This window comes from Rosa rugosa, chromosome 4 (genome assembly GCF_958449725.1).
Source record: "Rosa rugosa chromosome 4, drRosRugo1.1, whole genome shotgun sequence".
NCBI classification, from domain to species: domain Eukaryota; kingdom Viridiplantae; phylum Streptophyta; class Magnoliopsida; order Rosales; family Rosaceae; genus Rosa; species Rosa rugosa.
This window is the reverse complement of record NC_084823.1, coordinates 6,336,353-6,359,286: the sequence shown is the minus strand read 5'-3', so window position 1 is coordinate 6,359,286 and position 22,934 is coordinate 6,336,353. Positions and strand designations below refer to the sequence as shown.

The window sequence follows — 22,934 nt, the reverse complement described above, 5'->3', positions numbered from 1 at the left end:
TCGTTAAATATGACGTGCCTAGAGACATAGACACGACCACTAGTGGGATCAAGACACCTATAACCTTTATGATGAGAACTGTAGCCCAAAAAGACACACTCAAGACTACGACTAGACAGTTTGTCGGAGACATATGGACGAAGATGAGGATAGCATGCAGAACCAAAGACACGAAGAAGAGAATAGGAAGGTGGACTACCATAGAGGCGAGTATGGGGTGTATCCCAAGCAAGGACGGGTGTGGGAAGTATATTAATAAGGTAAACAGATGTCAAGACAGCCTCAACCCAAAGATTATGTGGTACACTGGAGGTAATTAGAAGTGTGCAGGCCATGGTAGCAATATGACGGTGTTTTCGTTCGGCAAGGCCATTCTGTTGTGGTGTGTGAGGACAAGAAAACCTCTGTTGGATGCCCAAAGATTTACAGTAGTGGGAGAAGGCATGATTGACATACTCAGTGCCATTGTCACTTTGAAGGAATTTGATGGAGTTGTTAAATAGATTCCGGATCTTTGCGACCAGAGTTTGAAAATGAGAGAGAACCTCATTTTTACGACGCATAGGATAGATCCAAGTGTATCGTGAAAACTCATCAGTAAATAGAACATACTATTTAAAACCACTAACAGAAAGAGTAGGGGACATCCACACATCACTATGAACAACATGAAACAGAGAAGTAGCGGAATCATTATTGGATTGAAATGGCAACTGATGAGATTTCCTAAGTGCACAATCTCTACAAAAGGAACTAGATGACAACTTAGTACCAATAGAAGAACTTAAACGAGCGAAAACATTAGAGGAAGGGTGACCGAAACGATTGTGCCAAATGGACGAATGAACGGAAGTAAGAGCACTTGGAGGGGTGGGGACATTGGATAGGCGGAGTGGATAGAGGCCATCTTTACAAGGGCCCTGAAATAAGAGACGACCAGAGTGTAAGCAATAGATCTGGTAAAAATCAGGCGCAAAGAGGAACTAAACATGATTATCTTTCGTAAACCGAGCAACAGACAAGAGATTTTTACGGATAGATGGAATACGAAAGACATCATATAAAGAAAAATGAGAAGACCCGAAAGACATAGGAAGGGTACCGGTATGAGAAATGGGCATTGAGTCCCCATTCCCCATATAGACATTGTGTGGGCCACCATAGGGTTGAGAATTGTGGAGAGGCATGGCAGTCATATGATGGGTAGCTCCTGTGTCAGGATACCAATTTGGATCAGCTGCAAAATGGGCTCCCGTAAAAGGTGCAATTGTAGTGGGACCGGAAAACCGGTGAGGGCATTGATGAAGACCATGCTGATTGGTGTGACAATTAGGACACCAAGTTGGAGCCGGCCCAAGAAGCCCATGGGTGGGAGAAGAGCGTGCAGCCCAAGCAGGGGAGGAAAATGGCCCAAAAGGCAATGAGTGTGGTTGTTGGGCGTTGAAAGGTTGCACGGCCTGTGGTGTTGACGCAAAATGAGATGACGACTGGGAGGGGCTAACGTCGCCGCGTCTGGTGCGACCGCCATGGCTGGGACGACGGCCGGGCTGAAAATTGCGGCGATAATCACGGCGTGGTGGTGCACTTTGATTGAAAAGGGCAGTGACGGAGCTGGAATCAGAGGGCCGACTGTGCTGCTCATCAAAGGAAAGGATGCGAGCACGAAGCTCAGTAAAATCAGGAAGTGGTGGTTTTTGTGTGAGAGCGGTGCGGAGCATGATGTAATCAGGGCCAAGGCCATGGAGGGTGGCAATGACCAAATCCTCATCGGGCACCGGTTTGTTGATGGAGACCAAGGCGTCAGCAATGGATTTGGCATGGCGGAGGTAGTCATCGACAGATTGGGTGCCTTTGTGGAGATCCAAGAGCTGCATTTTGAGATTGGTTGTACTGGCCACAGACTTTTGGGAAAAGTAACGTTGAAGACAGTCCCAAATCTCCTTGGAAGTGTCATAGCCAATGGTAAGTTGTGCAATGTTTTCTGTGAGAGTGGTGGTGAGGGTACTGACGATCAATTGATCTGCCGTATCCCATTTTTCAAATGCAGGATTGGGGTCTTGGGTGGTGATTTGGCCAGAAGTGGAGGGGAGAAAACGAGGAGGAGCTGGGTTGGACCCATCAACGTAGCCCCAGAGTTGATTCCCTTTGAGATAAGGCTTGAGTTGGCGAAGCCAAACGAGATAGTTTGTCTCGTTGAGTTTGATGAAGCTAGCAGTATTGGGAGAAGGATTGGAGGAGGTGGAGGTAGCCATGAGAGGGGAAGGAAGACAAGAAAGAGAGGATCGAGGTGAGGAGCCTAGACTACTGATACCATGTAAACAATGATTTCCTATTAATTCAATTGTGTTTACAATGTACAGATATATAGGCTATACATAAGTTACAGTTACAAAACTCTATGAAGAGCATTAAAGACTAAATACAGAATATCAAAACTGTTACAGCAGTTACTGAATCAGTTTTGAATGCTGAGAGGAAATCTCTCTAACATGTTGCATGGAAATTTCTTAACAGATTGCAGCGTACAGGTTTGACTCTTATGACACTTCTTTTGTGTTGCTCTATTTGTCCAGATAGAACCGAATATGTTGAAAGATGCTCTGTTGTACTTGAGATTATGGCTGTCATGTAACCATAAGCAGTCATACGTGCAGGGAAAAGCATTCTCATAGCCAAAAAAATCAGAGATGAATTTCGAAAGACCTGTTATGTTGTCTGTAAGTTACAAGTTACTTCTCAATCTTAATACATCCAAGTTACAAGGCTGCCATCTTCAATTTCAGATCCCTGTCACTTGTCATATGAGGCATCAATTAGATTATATTTGTTTTCTTTTCTCCTTCTTTCTCTTGCATTGATTAGTTCATTGACACACAGAGAACAAGACTTGTCCCTGTGGAATAGAGAATTATTACATTATAAGCACTAAACAATCCCTTAACTCCATGAAGTTCCGCACCAAGGCAAGGTAAGCTTTTCTAATTAGTCATTGATTCTGTACTCTCTTTAATAGCTTTATAGGATTTATTCATATGTGAAAGAAAAAAAGAAGTGTTGTTGGTTCTCATTGCTTTCTTGTTCAATTGTTCCAACATGTATCCATTTTTATTTAGCACAGGTATCCATTTTTATTTAGCACATATGTTCCAACAAGTATCCATTAAGATTTGGAGTTCCATGTGTTGGCTCAGGGTCAGTAAATTTCATGAAAAGAGGTTCTGAACCGTGTTGTGATTCCTCATGTCTATAGCATTCTGCATCCATCTGTAGATCATCATCTTGTGCCTGGCAGGTGATAGGTTCATAATTTCATACATTTTTATACCCTTAAATGTAGGATTCTAGGCTTAGTTCTTATCATTTTTGAGTCATTTACTTTGTGTTTGTGTTTTGTAGGTTAAATTGGAGAAAAGAAAGATTTGGAGCTTAAAGTCAAACGCAGGATTGAAAGGGTGCTTGCTATCCTGAGTGTCCAGAATTGTCTCTGCTGTGCGTCAACTTCGCGGATTAAACTGTACCTTCTCACAAGGAATTAGCAAGCGAGCCTTATACCATTGGAAAGATACGGATGTTAGCTTTCTGAGGAATTTTACGGAAGTGGATTCGCATTCTTTTGGAGCAAGTTATGATGATTTAAGTGAACCTAGTTCGGGAAGGCAGATTCTGACGGATTTTGCATATCTTTTGAGAATCTGGTTTGTGAAGCCCAAATCCATTGCTCTTAGTACTTGAATGGGATAAGACTGAACGTATCTGGTATACTTGGAGTAATTTCTTGCATTGACTTTAATAACCCTGCGTTTCTTTGGAGAGAAGAAAGCTATTCCAAGTTGGACTAGAAGACCTAAGAAGCCCAATTCAAGTAGGAATTGGGGGAGACATACAAGGCAGAAAACCTAGAACGTCTAGAGACACAAGAGGCAGCAGATTCCGCACAGAACGAGGAGAAGAGAAGCTCTCACCAACGCTGGTTCCAAGTTCCTCAATTCTTCCATTGTCTGTTTCATGATTTCTTTGATTCTAGTCATGCTTTTCATAGTTATGGATTGCTAAACTTCTAAGCTAGGGCTGAGATGAAGCCCCTAGTATGACTATTCTATTTATTTAGTTGGTTTGCTATTGAATTTCTGGATTTCTATGTTAAACTCTTAATCACTGTTTCAATAGAACTTTTATTCAAAATCTTTGCTCGGGATCAATAAGACCTAGGTTTTGTTTATTGGTTATTTGGTTGGAGAACATGATGCTTGATCAATGAGTAGATGTTTTCTAGGGTTCCAAAAGATAATTCAATCTTGTGATTAAAGAGTTGTGAATTAAGAATACAAGTGCTTGATCATAGTCGATATTCTTGTTTGCATGATTTTCTAGTTCTTTTGTGCTTAAGGGAGTTGAACATGTTTGCTTGAACCTGATCATTAAGTGGAGTAAATTATAGTTTGGCTACTTGAGTTCTATACAGGATCAATAAGTTGGAATTCAAAGGTTAGAAGAACTTTGGCATATGTCTGGGATCAATACAGTTTATGTACGGAAATCTTTAGCATGAAATCTAGGGAATTCAATTGTTATCAACTAGAGAATTGGATAGAAGTATTAGGTGGTGGATTCAATGCTTTAGCATCTTTATAATCTGTTCTTAAACTTAAAGAAATCTCATTGCTCATTCTTGTCTTTAATTTTAGTTTTTCTTTCTTTAATTTTCTGTTTAAACCTCAATCACATCATAAAAATCAGTTTGTTTCACTTAAGTATAGCACATTTGTCATAACAAAATTGTCTCAATCAGTCCTTGAGGGAATGACCTCGTGCTTGCACCTCTATTCTACAATTGATTCGTGCACTTGCGAGTACTAAATTAAAATTGACAACAAGTTTTTGGCGCCGTTGCCGGGGACTGACTTAATTCAATTTGATCTGTCAGTTGTGCCATACTTAATTTTTGTATAGTTTTCTTTTCTTTTCTTTTACTTATTTTTTTTTTGTTTATTTTTCGTGTAGGTTTGAATTTTGTTTATGCAAGGTCGTCGATCCCAGAATTTAGATATCATTGTCTACGATCCGGAGATTGAACGAACTCGTAGAAGACTTTTAAGGCAAGCAAGAACTCAAGAACAAGTTGCGGTTCCAATGGCAGAAGATGAAACAAAAGCATTGAAGGAGTTCACGGCTCCTACTGCACTCACAACATCATCTTGTATTGTTGTAGCTCCTATTCCTGCAGGAATACGTTTTGAGATTAGACCAGCAACAATCCAGAGCTTGCCTAACTTTTATGGGAAGACGAATGAAGATCCTTATCTCCATGTGGAGGAATTCAAAGACATATGTGGAACTTTTCGGTATGAGATATCAGATGAGCAGATCCGTTTAAGGCTTTTTCCTTTTTCATTGAAAGACAAAGCAAGAAAGTGGCTAAGCTCTCTTCCCCCTGGTTCCATCAATACTTGGGATGATTTGGTTAAAAAGTTCTTGTTGAAATTCTTCCCAGCTAAGAAAACCAATGCTCTCCAAGCAGAAATTTTTGGCTTCTCCCAACCTGAGGGAGAACCTTTTTATGAGAGTTGGGAGCGTTATAAGGATTTGTTCTTGAAGTGTCCTCACCATGGATTTTCTAAACCCCAAAAGGCTCAATTTTTCTACAGAGGTTTGAACTCCCAAAGTAGAAGTATGGTGGATGCTACAGTTGGTGGAAGCTTGATGGGAAAGACGGCAGAAGAGGCAATTCAAGCTTTTGAGACTATATGTGAAAATTCACAGCAATATGATCCTTATACATCAGTGCCCAAAAGAGGAGGACTATATGAGGTTAGTGCAAGTACTAAGTTGGAAGAGCAAGTTGCAGCCTTGGCAAGACAAATGAAGAGCCTTACTCCTCTGTTAAATAAGGCTGCAAGGGAGACATGTGCTTTGTGTTCAAGTATTGCACATACCACCGAGGCGTGTTCTGAAAATTTCTTCCAAGATGAGCAAGTCAACATGGTGAATAATTATAGAAGGCCTGTGAATGATCCTTTTTCAAATACTTATAATCCAGGTTGGAGGCAACATCCAAATTTCTCTTATAGCAATAATAATCAAGTGCAGATGCCAAGGAATCCTCCCATGCAAAATTATCAAGGGCCAATTGAACAAAAGAAACCATCTCTTGAAGAAACCATGCAGCAACTTGCACAAAATCAGATGGAATTTCAAAAGGCCAATGCTCAGATGCTTCAAGCTATTCAAGAGACCAAGAAAGAGCAGCAAGTTCAATCTCAAGCTATTTCTAAGCTAGAAGTTCAAGTTGGTCAGATTGCCACTGCCTTGAATGAGAGAGAACAAGGGCGTTTACCTAGCCAAACTCTTGCTAATCCAAGGGGTCAATTTGAGAAACATGAGCCTATGAAAGCTGTGATCACGTTGAGGAGTGGAAAAGAAGTTGATATTAAAGTTCGTAGTCCAGGAGATATTCAAGAAGTCGAACAAAAAGAAGAAGTCGAACAGGGGATTGATGAGTCTGTTGCTATCCCAAAAATTAATGAGTCAGCAGAGAAAGATTCTGCAGGAGGATTGAAGCTGCAACAGCAATCCCGAAAACGAACTGATTCGAACCCAGCGACTTCTAGCACCCCAGAAACGACTTTAAGGCCTACTGCAGAGTCTCAATTTGTTCCTCAACCTCCATATCCACAGTTGCTTCAGAAGCCAAAGAAAGATAGGCACTTGACCGAGATTATGGAACTATTTCGCAAGGTGCAAATTAATATTCCTTTGCTTGATGCCATTAAACAAATCCCAGCTTATGCGAAGTTTTTGAAGGAGTTATGCACTAATAAGAGAAAATTTGAAGATCATGAGAAGGTGTTGTTGTCAGAAGAGGTCAGTGCCGTAATTCAAAGGAGACTCCCTCCAAAGTTGAAGGATCCAGGAAGCTTTACAATCCCCTGCACAATTGGTGATCATTATTTTGAGCGTGCTTTGATGGACTTGGGTGCCAGCGTTAACTTGATGCCATACTCTCTATATTTGAAATTAAAGCTTGGTGACCTGCAACCAACATCAATCACCTTGCAATTTGCAGACCGATCAGTCAAGAGGCCAAAGGGAATTGTTGAAGATGTGTTAGTGAAGGTTGATAAGTTCATATTGCCTGCAGATTTTGTCATTCTCGAAACTGAACCAGATGCTTATTCAAGTGAGGATGTACCAATCATTTTGGGTCGTGCATTTATGGCTACTGCTGATACCATAATTAAAGTAAAAGATGGACTTCTATCTATGACAGTTGGTGACATGTCAGTGGAGTACAAGATTTTTGAAGCGGGTCGACGTCCCTCTGATGATGGTAAATGCTTTATGGTTGATTCTATTTCTCCTATTACTCATGAATCTTTTGTTTTGAATTCATCTCAAGATCCCCTTGAAGTATGCTTGACACAATCTGGAATGGATTTTGATGCCAAGAAAGAGGTTGATGAGTTAGAGAAGCTTCTTAATGTTGCACCGGTTTTTGAATCAAGAAAGTGGAACCAATTTGAGTCTTTACCTTTGTCCACAAATAAAGTTGTGCCTTCCATTCAGCAAGCACCGAAGTTAGAGCTCAAGCCACTGCCACAACACTTGAAATATGTATTTTTGGGTGAAAGTGAGACACTTCCAGTGATTATTGCTTCGGACCTTTGTGAAGAAGATGAAAAGAAGTTGTTGCAAGTTCTTCAAGCTCACAAAACAGCGATTGGATGGACAATTGCAGATATTAAAGGTATAAGTCCTACAATGTGTATGCACCGAATCCATCTTGAAGACAATATGAAGCCAACACGTGATGCACAAAGGCGTTTGAATCCACCAATGAAAGAAGTTGTGCGGGCTGAAATTTTGAAGCTCCTCGATGTTGGAGTTATATATCCAATTTCAGATAGCCAATGGGTTAGCCCAGTTCAAGTGGTGCCTAAGAAGTCGGGAATAACCGTTGTGAAGAATGAAAAAGATGAATTAGTGCCTACAAGGATGACTACGGGTTGGAGAGTATGTATTGATTACCGAAAGCTCAACACTGCCACACGCAAAGACCACTTTCCATTACCTTTTATTGATCAGATGCTCGAGCGATTGGCGGGTCATAATTATTATTGTTTCCTTGACGGCTATTCAGGGTATAATCAAATTCCTATTGCACCGGAGGACCAAGAAAAGACTACATTTACTTGTCCTTTTGGTACTTTCGCTTACCGGAGAATGCCTTTTGGATTGTGTAATGCACCTGCTACCTTCCAACGGTGTATGATGAGTATTTTCTCTGACATGGTGGAGCGATTTATTGAGGTATTTATGGACGACTTCTCTGTTTTTGGTTCTTCTTTTGATGATTGTTTGCTTCATTTAACTCTAGTGCTCAAAAGATGTCAAGAAACCAATCTTGTGCTAAATTGGGAGAAGTGCCATTTTATGGTCAAGCAAGGTATTGTGTTGGGACATATTGTTTCAAGCAAAGGCATTGAAGTTGACAAGGCAAAAGTAGATTTAATTACCAATCTTCCTCCACCAACAACAGTAAAGGGAGTACGTTCTTTCCTTGGCCACGCCGGATTTTATCGGCGTTTCATGAAGGATTTTAGTAAGATTGCAGGACCATTGAGCAATTTATTAGCAAAAGATGCAGAATTTGTGTTTGATGAAGCATGTCTAGAGGCGTTTAACAAGCTCAAGGCCCTCCTAACTTCAGCTCCTATCATAAAGCCTCCGGATTGGAACTTACCATTTGAATTAATGTGTGATGCGTCGGATTATGCGGTGGGTGCAGTTTTGGGGCAGCGTATAGAGAGGCTTCCTCATGCTATTTATTATGCTTCAAAGACTCTAAATGATGCTCAACTTAACTATTCTACCACTGAGAAAGAGTTGCTTGCGGTTGTGTTTGCTCTAGACAAATTTCGGTCTTATTTGATTGGTTCCAAAGTAATTGTCTACACTGATCATGCTGCCCTTAAATATTTACTTGCCAAGAAAGATGCCAAGCCTCGGCTAATCCGTTGGGTTCTTTTACTTCAAGAATTTGATTTGGAGATAAAAGATAAAAAAGGAAGTGAGAATGTGGTTGCAGACCACTTGAGTAGATTGGTGCATGAAGATGATGAAGTGGACTGCCTTCCTTTGAATGAAAATTTCCCTGATGAACAATTGTTTATGGTACGTGATTCTCCTCCTTGGTTTGCTCATATTGTGAACTTTATTGTTACTAAAAAAATTCCAGATCATTGGAGCAAGCAAGAGAGGGAGAAATTTCTTTCTAAAGTGAAGCATTATATTTGGGATGAACCGTATTTATTCAAATATTGCTCAGATCAGTTGGTTAGAAGATGTGTACCAGAAAGTGAGTTTCAAAGCATTCTTCGTTTCTGTCATAGTTATGCTTGTGGCGGGCATTTTGGAGCCAAGAAAACAGCAGCTAAAGTTCTTCAAAGTGGCTTTTATTGGCCAACATTATTCAAGGATTCTTTTGAATTTTGTTCTTCATGTGATCGTTGCCAACGAATGGGTAATATCTCTAAACGTGACATGATGCCTTTGAGTAATATTTTGGTGGTTGAATTATTTGATGTTTGGGGAATAGACTTCATGGGACCTTTCCCTCAATCCTTTGGCAATCTCTACATATTGGTGGCAGTGGATTATGTATCAAAGTGGGTTGAAGCAATTGCTTGCAAGACTAATGATCACAAGGTGGTACTTTCTTTTCTCAAAGACAATATTTTTGCTCGTTTTGGCACTCCTAGAGCCATTATAAGCGATGGAGGACTACACTTTTGCAACAAGCCATTCGCATCACTTATGAAGAAATATTCCATCACTCACAAAGTGGCTACACCTTACCACCCTCAAACTAGTGGTCAAGTTGAGATTTCCAACCGGGAAATTAAAAATATTTTGGAGAAAACAGTTCACCCGGATAGGAAAGATTGGTCTCAACGTTTGAATGATGCTCTATGGGCGTATAGGACAGCCTATAAAACTCCAATTGGCATGTCACCATATCGCTTAGTTTTTGGGAAGGCTTGTCATCTTCCGGTGGAGTTAGAGCACCGAGCATATTGGGCAATCAAGCACTACAATTTTGACATGAATGCAGCCGGTGAACAGAGAGCATTGCAGCTGAATGAGATGGAGGAAATTCGTAATGAGTCTTATGAGAATGCAAAAATTTACAAGGAGCGCACCAAGAGGTTTCATGATAAAGTCATTCGTCAAAAGACATTCGAACCAAACCAAAAGGTGCTGCTATATAACTCTCGACTGAGACTCTTTCCAGGGAAGTTGAAATCTCGGTGGATGGGTCCTTTTCTGGTCACAAAGGTGTTTCCCCATGGAGCAATTGAAATTAAAAACTTGAGGAACAACTCTATCTTCAAAGTGAATGGTCAACGTCTCAAACCGTACTTGGAGACATCTTTTGACACCAATGAGCAGCATGTTTCCTTCACTGATCCTCCAAATGAATGAGCTTAAACTTGGTCTGGCTGAAGACATAAAACTTAGCGCTTGTTGGGAGGCAACCCAATGATTCTTGGAAGAAAAGGAGTGCGTGTTCAGCAAGAATGAGGCTTCTAATCATGTCACATCTGCTACCTTCATACCAGGGACGTTTCCTAACCTGGGATTGCAGTATGCACTTCAATCCTGGTACTGATTTGTTCTTCACATTGCGGACAATGCTCAATTTAAGTTTGGGGGTGGGATTTCGTATTTTTATTTTATTTTAGGTCTGTGGTTGGTGTTTTGTTTTACCTTATTCAAAAAAAAAAAAAAAAAAAAAAAAACGAATAAAATTAAAATTAAAAAAAAAAATTTCTTTTTGTGTTTTTCATTGGGTTTTTAGTTTTGTTTGTTAGTCTAAGTCTTAGGGTTCTTCCAAATACTATGATGAGCATGAACTTCTTACGGATTAATATTATGGTCTCAAGATGATTGCAAGCATGTATTGATTCATGATTTTAAGTAATTGTTAATAGATTTTTATGACTATTATGCTCAGCTTGTCTTGCATTGATGGTTAGATTGGTGCTATGATTGAAATTTGATTGATGCATGCTAGGATGAGTTAAACTTGATTTTAACCCTTGTGAGAATTTGAGCCTATATATGTGCTTTTCTTTTTTGAGTGAATTAGAATAGATCATCCTATTTTCTTGACGTGGATTTTGCATGATCTCATCTTTTATTCATCTTGGTTGAGACTCGGATTCGACTTGCATATTTTATACAAGGACAAATGCTAGAACTTTCCCCAAAGCCTCTCAAAGCGTATGGTTGAATTGCATGATGGATGGGAAAGGATAAAGGCACTAGGATTACCCACCATAGCCAAATAAAGCCTGTGTCCCTTTATGCACACAAGTTGTGCAACCCCCTAGATAAACCCCCTTGAGCCTACATTAGGCCTTTTCTTTTGTCAACCACAAATTCCTTACCCGTTAACCTAGTATAGCTATATCTTGACCCTATTCTAAGGAGTTAGTGGAGCAAAATTTTCAGAGATTCATTATTGTTCAAGTTATTTTTGTAAGCAAGTATGGGGGAATGTTATTGTAAATGTCGATCCAAGGAAGAAAAAAATATATATTGATGGCTAAAGAAAAAAAAAAAAAAAAAAAAATAGCCGAGAAAAAAATCAAAAGTGCAAAAAGTAGAAAATTTTCCTTGGATTCGATAAGTTGTGTTATTGTATTATGGGAGTTTAGAATGAAGCAAAGGCCCAAAAAGACGATATCCGGCCTCAAGAAAAAAAATGTCTTGCTTCGCGTGTTTCATGTTTTATTGCCTTGAGGAAATTCATTGAAGTTCTTATCTCTCTACATTATCATCGTAGTGCTCTACTAATTTCCTTAGAATTTTTGTGATTTCCCGATTCTTTCTTTCTTGAAACTTACAACCATGGCCCCATTACAACCCTAAATAAAGACCTCTTTGATCTTTGAAGTTGTGCATTCGATTTGTGGAGACTTGTGCAGAGGGGTGAGCATATGGTGTCACTGGCCTTTCATCCGAGTTTTGGCATTCCAATCATGAGATCATAATAAAAAAAAATATTATCAGAAAAAGCTTTTCTTTCTTGTTTTCATATGTGAGCTATTTGTTTGCCTTTATACATCATTCCTCTCACATATAAGTTGAGTGAAAATGGAAGCTTATGCCATAGTCAGAAAATCATGAGAGAAAAGAAATTGAGTGCATCCTTGTGAGGAATTGAGTTGACACTTGTTTGACACATGAGGAGGTTGGGTTTCTTTTGTCGCATTGGTTTGATTGTCCTTGCACTAAATTTTGAGCATGATGGTCATCAAAATAGATTAGCTTTTAAGTGAAGTTGTGAATTTGATATTGTGCTTGCTTGAATCTTGACTGACCATACTTGTGGGCAATATAAGTTCTCTGAGTTGTTTGGAAGACATTAGGTCCGTGCTTTGAGTCATATTTATTTTTCTTTTCTTGTTTGCTCGAGGACAAGCAAAATCCAAGTTTGGGGGTATTTGATAGGTTCATAATTTCATACATTTTTATACCCTTAAATGTAGGATTCTAGGCTTAGTTCTTATCATTTTTGAGTCATTTACTTTGTGTTTGTGTTTTGTAGGTTAAATTGGAGAAAAGAAAGATTTGGAGCTTAAAGTCAAACGCAGGATTGAAAGGGTGCTTGCTATCCTGAGTGTCCAGAATTGTCTCTGCTGTGCGTCAACTTCGCGGATTAAACTGTACCTTCTCACAAGGAATTAGCAAGCGAGCCTTATACCATTGGAAAGATACGGATGTTAGCTTTCTGAGGAATTTTACGGAAGTGGATTCGCATTCTTTTGGAGCAAGTTATGATGATTTAAGTGAACCTAGTTCGGGAAGGCAGATTCTGACGGATTTTGCATATCTTTTGAGAATCTGGTTTGTGAAGCCCAAATCCATTGCTCTTAGTACTTGAATGGGATAAGACTGAACGTATCTGGTATACTTGGAGTAATTTCTTGCATTGACTTTAATAACCCTGCGTTTCTTTGGAGAGAAGAAAGCTATTCCAAGTTGGACTAGAAGACCTAAGAAGCCCAATTCAAGTAGGAATTGGGGGAGACATACAAGGCAGAAAACCTAGAACGTCTAGAGACACAAGAGGCAGCAGATTCCGCACAGAACGAGGAGAAGAGAAGCTCTCACCAACGCTGGTTCCAAGTTCCTCAATTCTTCCATTGTCTGTTTCATGATTTCTTTGATTCTAGTCATGCTTTTCATAGTTATGGATTGCTAAACTTCTAAGCTAGGGCTGAGATGAAGCCCCTAGTATGACTATTCTATTTATTTAGTTGGTTTGCTATTGAATTTCTGGATTTCTATGTTAAACTCTTAATCACTGTTTCAATAGAACTTTTATTCAAAATCTTTGCTCGGGATCAATAAGACCTAGGTTTTGTTTATTGGTTATTTGGTTGGAGAACATGATGCTTGATCAATGAGTAGATGTTTTCTAGGGTTCCAAAAGATAATTCAATCTTGTGATTAAAGAGTTGTGAATTAAGAATACAAGTGCTTGATCATAGTCGATATTCTTGTTTGCATGATTTTCTAGTTCTTTTGTGCTTAAGGGAGTTGAACATGTTTGCTTGAACCTGATCATTAAGTGGAGTAAATTATAGTTTGGCTACTTGAGTTCTATACAGGATCAATAAGTTGGAATTCAAAGGTTAGAAGAACTTTGGCATATGTCTGGGATCAATACAGTTTATGTACGGAAATCTTTAGCATGAAATCTAGGGAATTCAATTGTTATCAACTAGAGAATTGGATAGAAGTATTAGGTGGTGGATTCAATGCTTTAGCATCTTTATAATCTGTTCTTAAACTTAAAGAAATCTCATTGCTCATTCTTGTCTTTAATTTTAGTTTTTCTTTCTTTAATTTTCTGTTTAAACCTCAATCACATCATAAAAATCAGTTTGTTTCACTTAAGTATAGCACATTTGTCATAACAAAATTGTCTCAATCAGTCCTTGAGGGAATGACCTCGTGCTTGCACCTCTATTCTACAATTGATTCGTGCACTTGCGAGTACTAAATTAAAATTGACAACAGCAGGCTTTGCTCTTATTATAATGGCAAGATAGATTTTTTTTTCCATGCATGTAGGCTCCTCATTAGTATCATTGTACAACTTATAATTCCTTGCACACCTCTATATACAAGGCACTTCAACGTTTGGGAATAAAGGAACGTAATCTTTTGAGAATTTGAGATACTTAGCTTTCTCATTTCTCTTTATATTGTTATAGAGGTTTCTTTCAATGGTTAGTGTTAGTTTGGGAGGGAGGACTTAGTCCCAGGTGCGCGAGTCTGTACTGCAAGTTCTGACTAATTTTACTGTCCCTGAATTACAGCTTCTGTTTTTTCTTAAATTCTAATTATACTTGCTTCATGTTGGTCACTGGTTTTGGTGGAAGTGATTCCTCCACTTAGGGGTAGTGAACTTCATTAAAAAAGAGTCCATTGCTTGGTCCTCATTAATTGCTTTTATGGTAGATCACTTTTGTTACTGTGTTGTGTCTGCTGATAGGATACATGAGGCTGTAGACTCTTTTCTTACTTACGTACTTGATGGTTAATTAGATCTCCTATTTCTTTTCTTATTCTTTTTTTTCTTCTTTCTTTGTTTTTTTCTTGCTGTGCTGGTTAAATTCCATGATTTAGTGTTATATGTGTCTTTCAATTTATATGGATTGAGTAATCTGAGACATGGTAGATTATTTTGATTTATGTTTCTGCATTCATATTTTAAGAGGCCAGTGCCAGTTCAGGGCTCTTTTGTCACTTCAAGAATTCTTTTTGGTGTTTTGTTAATTTATGAGCACGAATTTATCCTGGACACGAATACTGGACCTTTACATATTGGTTATATATTTCAAATTGCTTTTTTCTCAGCATTCTGTTTGATCAAGCATATCTCTTTTATCTGGGTTGCATATTGAGTTACAGACTAGTCCACTATGTATTAAATTTAACTTTTGTAATGCATTGAAGACCTGATTCTGAATTAGTTGGAGGATCAACTTCTTGTGACTGTGAAATATGTTTAGGGTATCAAAATCAGGGTTTACTTCGATGAATATCGCTTGAGCTATTTATTATATACAACCATGAATATCTAACCCAGCAGAAGAATTGAAGTTTAGGCCCAGCAGAATAATTGAACTTGCCTGATGGTCATTTTTATTTTTAGCATGCTGGTTGCTTTAGCTTTTGTCTATGTGGGATCAGACTTACATTGATGTCCAAATTTTAGATCTTGGGATCAGACTTTTTATTTTTAGATGTTTTGCTTATTACAAACTCTGAGTTTGAAATTCTTCTGGTTGTTGACAATAGGAGATGCCTATTATCAGGAGCACTTGGAACAATGATTGACTATATGCTTCAATAGGTCCACATGATTGAAGAAGGGTAAATCTAAATGACATTTGTGGAACCACTTTTACGGCGTGTTAGTTGTTCTTTTCTGTCGCATTTTTGCACGCCGTAAAAGACATGTGGTCTTTTACGACGCGAGCTTTTACAGCCTGCTTTTGTGCACCATAAATAAGCTTTTACCGCACACATGGTGGGCCGTAAAAGACTAATTTTGTAGTAATCCTTCCACTGGTGGCATTCGACGACTGCAGTGGGAGAGTAGATGTGCGGGTGCCCAGAGAAGGTCTGATAGGGTGCCCATGTACTTGGGTGTCCAAATCAGCTTCAGATGGGCTTGGGCTTTTGTCGAGTCTGCTTTGGCAAATTTGACTTTGGACTCAGGCCGGATTTGGATCCGCATTTGGGATCCAGGTCGTATTCTATTTCGGATCTTGGGTCCGAAACAGCTGCTCATATTGTACTGGTATTGGTTCTGGTTCTTCAGAGTTCGTCTGCCTAAATCCGAGGTTCTGACACCCTTGGTCGCTTTCGATCTCTTGGTGAGCGAATCGCCTCTCCTAGGTGGTCATATCATCGGTTACAGTTACGGTTACTCTTCTATTTACACTGCTTCAGTGACATATGCAGTGCAGCAATGCCTTACGGCATCAAGTCACATGGTTACCTGGTTACTTTTTATTCTCGATGCGATTGTGCATCTAATTATGCTTTATTGTTTTTTCTTCATTACAGATGCGTTTGTGCATCTTGTTATGTTTTATTGCTTTCTTTTGATGTTTTATGCATCACTCCATGTAATCCTCAATTTTCACTTAATATAGTTTGTCGTCTTCCTTTAAAAAAAAAAAGAATTTGAGGATTTTTACAATTTATACTAGTATATGACATAATTCAATAATTTCAACCGTTGATCATTTAGATTCATATGCAAGAATTGTGTCTACAAAAAATTAACCAAATCCATAATCATTTGGTCACTCAAAATTATATAAACAAATATAGTCTGTTAGATAAAATTAAAACGAATATTGTGCTAATCAAATGGTTAAACGTTTTCTGATTTCGCTAATTTTTTATAGGATTCATATGTGTGTAGATAACCAAAGAATGAGTGGTTGTGATTATTAAAAAACATCTTAAAAATAAAACATCCTCATTTTAAAAGTTTAAGGACGTCATCTATTGATCCTCCCTATATAGGGAGAGAGAGAGAGAGAGAGAGAGGATCTCCTTACTTTAAGAATTTGAGGATTTTTGTTATTTTACACAAGTATTTGACCTAATTCAATGATATCAACTGTTGATCCTTTAGATTCCTATGTAAGAATGATATCTATAAAAAAATCAACCAAATCCATAATCAATTGGCCATTCAAAATTGTGTAAACAATGTAATCTGTTAGATAAAATTAAAACGAACATTGTGCTAATAAAAAAAGTTAAACTTTTTTCGATTTGACTAATTTTTTGTAACTAGGATTCATATGTGTGTAGGTAACCAGAGAATGAGTGGTTGTGATTATTAAAATACATCCTAAAAGTAAAAACATCTTCACTTTTCAAGTTTAAGGTGGTCTTCTCTAGATCCTCCCTTTATTAAACCAATTTTTCGATTACATCTTGGGATCTTGGTCGTTCAGTTCTTAGGTCTATATGAATAGATTAGTTCTGCAAATTTTCAGCCAAATTGATGACCATTAAGGTATCAAACTAGATTAAATCAATGGACAAACCAAATCTGTTCAACCTCAACCGTTATGAATGTCTTCACAATTATCAATTTGGCTGAAAATTTACAAAGTTGATATACTCATAGAGACCTAAAAACTGAATGGTGGAGATGCCGATATGTGATAACAAAAAATTTAAAAATAAAAAATAAAAAAGTTTGTCTAATAAGTGATCCCTTAAAATGGCTAAAAAAAAATAGATCATTCTCTATGAATAGATCATTTCTGCAAATTTTCAACCAAATTGATAATTATTTGGGTATTCATAATTGCGATTTACAATTACAAACATAAACGGTTCATGTTGGATGGATTTAGTTCGTCCATTAAATTAATCTAGTTTGATACCTTAACCGTCACCAATTTGGCTGAAAATTTGTGTAAGTGATCTACATATATTGGCACGTAAAAACAAAACTTACTTTTTTTTTTTTTTTGATCAAGTGAAATATCATTCATTAAAACTGCAATTACAACAAAGCCGCAATTACAGCACCCAAACTCGGGTTTACAATTGAGTAAAGCAGCAACTGACTATCACCATGCATACTTACTCTAAAGACACTACAATGAACTGTCAATGAATCCAAAAACGAAGGCTGAATTGGATGACTGATCAAGTTAGCAAGGCCAAAATAGGTAGCATTGACTGGGATGGGGTCAAACCACAATAGATAACTATCGGGCGGGCCATCCCAGGATCTCCCGGAAACCTCATCACAGGCTAATAATAAAATGCACGGCCAAAAGCCGGCAAAAGACTGAGTCCTGTTAACCCAAAACCAGCTATCCAACTCAAACCAATTGCCAGAATCCATGACACTAACCACCCTACCCCGGAGGAAGAGGGACTTGTTTGCGAACAGACAAAATACCAAACCAACTAGCAAAAAACTAAAACCGACACACAACCAGCAAGGGCCCACCTCCAAGAGCTTGGCCCAACAACCATTTTCCCACCGACGGAGCTCCAAGGCCCGATTAACCAGCCCAACAAGAACCCAAAGCACCTCCCTCACCGCCCACGGCAGCCATCGCACCTGCACCAGCGCATCCCCACCAGTCCTGCCGCTCCGCCGCCAGCATCGGATCCCCAGGTCCGGCACTTCTCTGCCAGCCCATCCGCGCTCACCTCCGTAGACCCTACCCCCTGAAGCCCATGGGACAACGAAAGGAAGCGAATCAAGCAACAGAGGGCCGCCGTCGATACACCGATCTGAAACAGCAGACCGTAGATCCCGCCACACCATCCGCCTGGCGCGATGCGCCCTCCCTAACCGACGACAATCCAACGCTGGAACGGCCCGAGCAGCACTCTTCCCAGTCCGAAGCTCCAGCATCACAGGCCGCCATCGCTGCCACCAAACCCTCGCCCTTGAGCCACGCCTCATCGAAGGACCCTTGCAGGAGTGAACTGAACCAACCCAAGCCCGTCCGACGACAGCGCCCCAAGGACGCGCCGCCGGACGGGGCATCACTCTCTCTCTCGCTCTCGCTCTCTCTCTCGCTCTGTATTTACTAGTTACTTTCACAGTTGAGTTCCCAAAACTTACTTCTTGAGCACTTATTTGTATGGACTTGGCTTCTCTGCTATAATATGACATGCTATAATTTGCTTGGATTCTATCACAACCGTCAGATATAGTTTTAAGGGTCAGCTGATGTCACATCAAGAAACATCAAGAAGTTTTAAGGGCCAGATGATGCACTTTTTTTTCTAGCAAATTATAGTTATAGCAGAGAAGCCAATTTCTATTTGTATACCCTTTTATTAATTGGAATCCAGGTAGGTTAAATTTGCATAATGTGGTGCACCCTTAAACAATTGATGTTGCAAGATTTATTTGTATGCCCTCATTAATTAATTAGTTACTTCTTGATCACTTATTTTGTATACCCTTTTATTAATTGGAATCCAGGAGGTGGAGAGTATTGTACCAGTTGAAATGCATGAATCTCTAAATACTTCACATATGACACCACGTGAGCTCTTTACCAAAAATCACGAGAAATTAATGAACAATGCAGAAGAGTCAATTAAAGAGACAGCAACTTCTTGTACAGTTGTAGCTGCTCTCATTGTTACCAACTTACCATCATGTTTGCTGTAGCATTCACCGCTCCTGGTGGAAGCGATAGTAACACAGGTCTTCCCATTTTCATGGATAAAAAGTTGTTTAAGATTTTTATCATTTCGGATGTTATATCATTAGTGACATCAACGACCTCAGTAATTATATTTTTGGGAATCCTCACATCACGTTATGCAGACGATGACTTCCTCGCATCTTTGCCTACAAAAATGATGATCGGTCTTTCCACCCTTTTCCTCTCGATTTCTACTATATGATGATCGCATTTTCTGCTGCCGTCATCGTTATGACTGGTGATAATGGAAATTCCAAGACTTTTATTGGAAATCTATGGCTCGCTTTTCTTTCGATCACCTCATTTATATGGATGCAGTTTTCCCTCATCGTTGAGATATTCATTTCTACCTATGGACCAGGAATATTTAACAAGATCAAACCCTGGTATTAGATTATTATGATACAAAATTATATCAAACAACCAACGAGTGGGGAGGAAGGTGGTAGTTATGTCAACTCATGTTTAATCCCAAATAAATAAGAAGTTTTTATTTTATTTTATTTGTTTATAACTCATGTAAACAACAAGCGGTGTATAGCTTGTAATAATGTCAGCCAAACTTGGTTTGGTTATGCTCCTGAGTGTATAAGGGATGTCATTCTAAATGAGTGTACTCGTTGATTTGTTTCAATGCAATTTTTATTTCAAAAAAATTAGTATGTATTAGTATAATAAATTCTATACACACGTATGTATTAGTATGTCATTTTATGGATACACACACGTATGTATTAGTATAATAAATTCTATCTTTCTTTAAAAGAAGAATGGTAATTTCATCCTAAACAGCAAGTTCAATTATATGCTCATCATGAAAACCTAGCTTTGTCTCAGAAAAATGTAAGGAAAATTTTATTCATACCTCCTTAATTGGTATGTACACCTCCCATGATTTTTGAACAATTTCATTTCCAACTTTGTCCTTCTAGAAATCTGAAAAGAAAAAAAAAACTATTATTGCACAAAAGCCCTCTATCTCGTCAATGCCTTTGATTTATGGGAAGAAATACTTTGTTTGATTCATCGTTTTTTTTTTTTTTGAATCAATCCATCAATGATTGCATTACTAAACTCAAGCCAGAATGGCCATTACATACCCTTCCGCTACCATTCATAGATAGGCAAGAGGTTGTGGAGATAACACATGGTACATAGTACTAGACCATTCATTTGACATCCGGTGCTCACTTATTAAAGCAAGCCTATACTATCTATGATAGCACTAGGACATAGACATAGGCATAGTTCAAAATAAAAACTAAATTTTCTCTTTGTGCTCGGTCCTAGGGCTAGGAGATTTCTTCGAGTACAAGACACTCAGAACTTCTTCAGCATTAACCTTCTTTGCTGTTGATGCTTTGGATGGATTTTTGTTTTTGGCTCCAAGAGGTCGTCCCCTCTTCTTCTTACTATTTTGCTCCTTTGCATTGTCAGTTGGCAGGGCTGCAATTGGCATCATTACTTCTTTAGGAACTAACATTCCTCCCGGGGTTTCAATGAGGCCTAAAGACTTAGCAGTAAACTTTGATGGGAACTCAGGCATCTTGATCTTCTTTGTCGCATTATCACTTGCATGTTGGTCCTGCATATTCTCAAGAAAGACTTTGAGTTTCTTTGGAGAAGTGAAAGGAGAAGAAGGTCTGCCTCTCTTTTCATTATGCTTTTCATTCTTGATGGGGACTAAGGCAAGAGCTTGGTCCTCATTTTCTTCCTCACTCTGCATGCCCGAATGCCCGAATGTAGATGTGATTGCTTGATGACAATGGTCTACGACCTTTCGAACTCTCCGGGTTCCCAAACAAGTTTCTTGCTACTGGGAGAACCTACATTTGTCAGTAGGGATGGCAATGGGGAGGGTAGGGTAAGGGGATTAAATTACCATCCACATACCCGACTTCGTTCCCCATCCCCTTACCCGCCCCAATCCCCATAATAAGAAACTGGGGATTCCACGTCCCCATCCCTATTGGGGATTAGGTCCCTGTACGCCTCATTAACAATATTATTAATTTATTATATAAAAATTCATACAAATAATTATTAATTGTAAAATATGAAGTTAAAATCAAACATCAACATAAAATAAATTCTTTATTTCAATTAAACAAAAACAAATACAAGTCTCGCTTAAAAAAGAACAATAAAAGTTTGCATTCGACAAAAAAATTCCACAATCAACTGCTTAGTGTAACCTAACAACTTACTCATTTACTCCAACAAGGTGAATTGAATAATATCAAAAATATATTGACAGAATTTAAATATTGACAAAATGATGAAGTTTACATAGATATTTATTTATAAATAATATCAAAAAAATATTATATATATATATATATATATATATATATATATATATTAGATAATTCTTATTGGGTGGGTATGGGGATGGGGATCAAAATACCATCCCCGCCCCATACCCGATTTCAAAATTCGAATATTGGGGATCCTCATCCCCATTACCCAATTTCCCCCGAATTTCTCCCCATTAGGGTTGAATACCCGATGGGTACCCTACCCGATGGGGATTATTGCCATCCCTACATTTGTGTACCTTGAAATTTAAAAAGGCCATTAGTGAACAGTGGCTCCTTAAAGCCAAGGAAGGAGTTCACCAGGTTCATGTGTTTGGGAGAAGCTGCAATCGGTTTAGTCTTGGGAGGAGTAGCTATCAAGCAGGTTCCGGCTTCATGGAAAATAAGATTACATTTTCGACATCTTCCAATTAGGTTTTCATAGAAGAAGGTAATTTCCTCTATCACCCCCGGAGCTAGCTTGATGGTTTTCTTGAGAAAGAAGGGTTTTGTGATATCATGGGCTACATGAACCCGAATTGTACCTGTTGTATCAAACAACCTACGATCAAACTCCAGAAATCTGCCCGCAATCGAGGCGACATTGATGATGGTTTCCTTGACCTCGAACGCTAGTGGGATGTTGGTAATCTTCACCCAGAAATACAACGTGTTCAGATTGATCGATTGCAGCGAGGAGAGCCCATCATAGTCTTGCATTATGATTGGAGCTCTGTTAAAGTACCAGGGACCTCCCTTGATAACCTTGTTTTTGTCTTTCCTAAGATCGAAAGCAATCACAAAGCGGTTTTGGGATCGGTCCTGAACCTTGAAACCTTGTTCTAACACCCAAACGCGGCGGAGATGCCGCTGGAGATAGGCTCCACCAAAAGGTTTCGCCGTCAGAGACCTTGCAAGTAGATAGGCCTGAGAACCTCGCCTCACGTTGGCCTCAGCCATGTGGGAGAGATCGACAACATCACCTCCGGCAAGGGCCAGGGACGTTGCAAAACTTGCAGTGACATCGTCGATGACAGACATGATAATTGAGCGGGAATGGAGATTGGATCGGAATATGTAGCAGTTGCTGTTTAGGGTTTGGTTGGAGAGCGGCACAGTATGCCTTAGTGTTTTTAGCTTCAATGCTTTGTTTGATTCATCGTTGGTTTGTTTTGAATATTGTTAATTAACAGAACAAGTGAATGAATTTTGTGATACTAAATCTTATTAAAACATTGAACGATATGACCTCTTTTATAAGCACATAGAGAATTATAACTGAACTCTCTGGCCCATAATTGATTTTTTCTCCAATTATGATATGATTTTCTCTTCAAAT

The 22,934-nt window shown here is 38.9% G+C and overlaps 2 protein-coding genes and 1 non-coding gene across 3 annotated transcripts; 1 reads left to right on the top strand and 2 right to left on the bottom strand.

Moving 5' to 3' along the window:
- The first annotated feature begins 5,130 nt into the window (after window positions 1-5,130).
- Window positions 5,131-10,613, top strand: LOC133742528 (uncharacterized). Its single transcript, XM_062170222.1, has one exon. It carries the CDS (start codon window positions 5,131-5,133, stop codon window positions 10,480-10,482), a length of 5,352 nt encoding a protein of 1,783 aa, XP_062026206.1. The 3' UTR covers window positions 10,483-10,613.
- On the bottom strand, window positions 5,506-5,612 carry LOC133707633 (small nucleolar RNA R71). The gene has a single exon (XR_009845242.1). It is a non-coding gene; the product is annotated as a small nucleolar RNA R71 (small nucleolar RNA).
- An 11,228-nt stretch (window positions 10,614-21,841) lies between the features above and the next one.
- Window positions 21,842-22,636, bottom strand: LOC133744227 (uncharacterized). The gene has a single exon (XM_062172367.1). It carries the CDS (start codon window positions 22,634-22,636, stop codon window positions 21,842-21,844), a length of 795 nt encoding a protein of 264 aa, XP_062028351.1.
- Window positions 22,637-22,934: the final 298 nt, after the last annotated feature.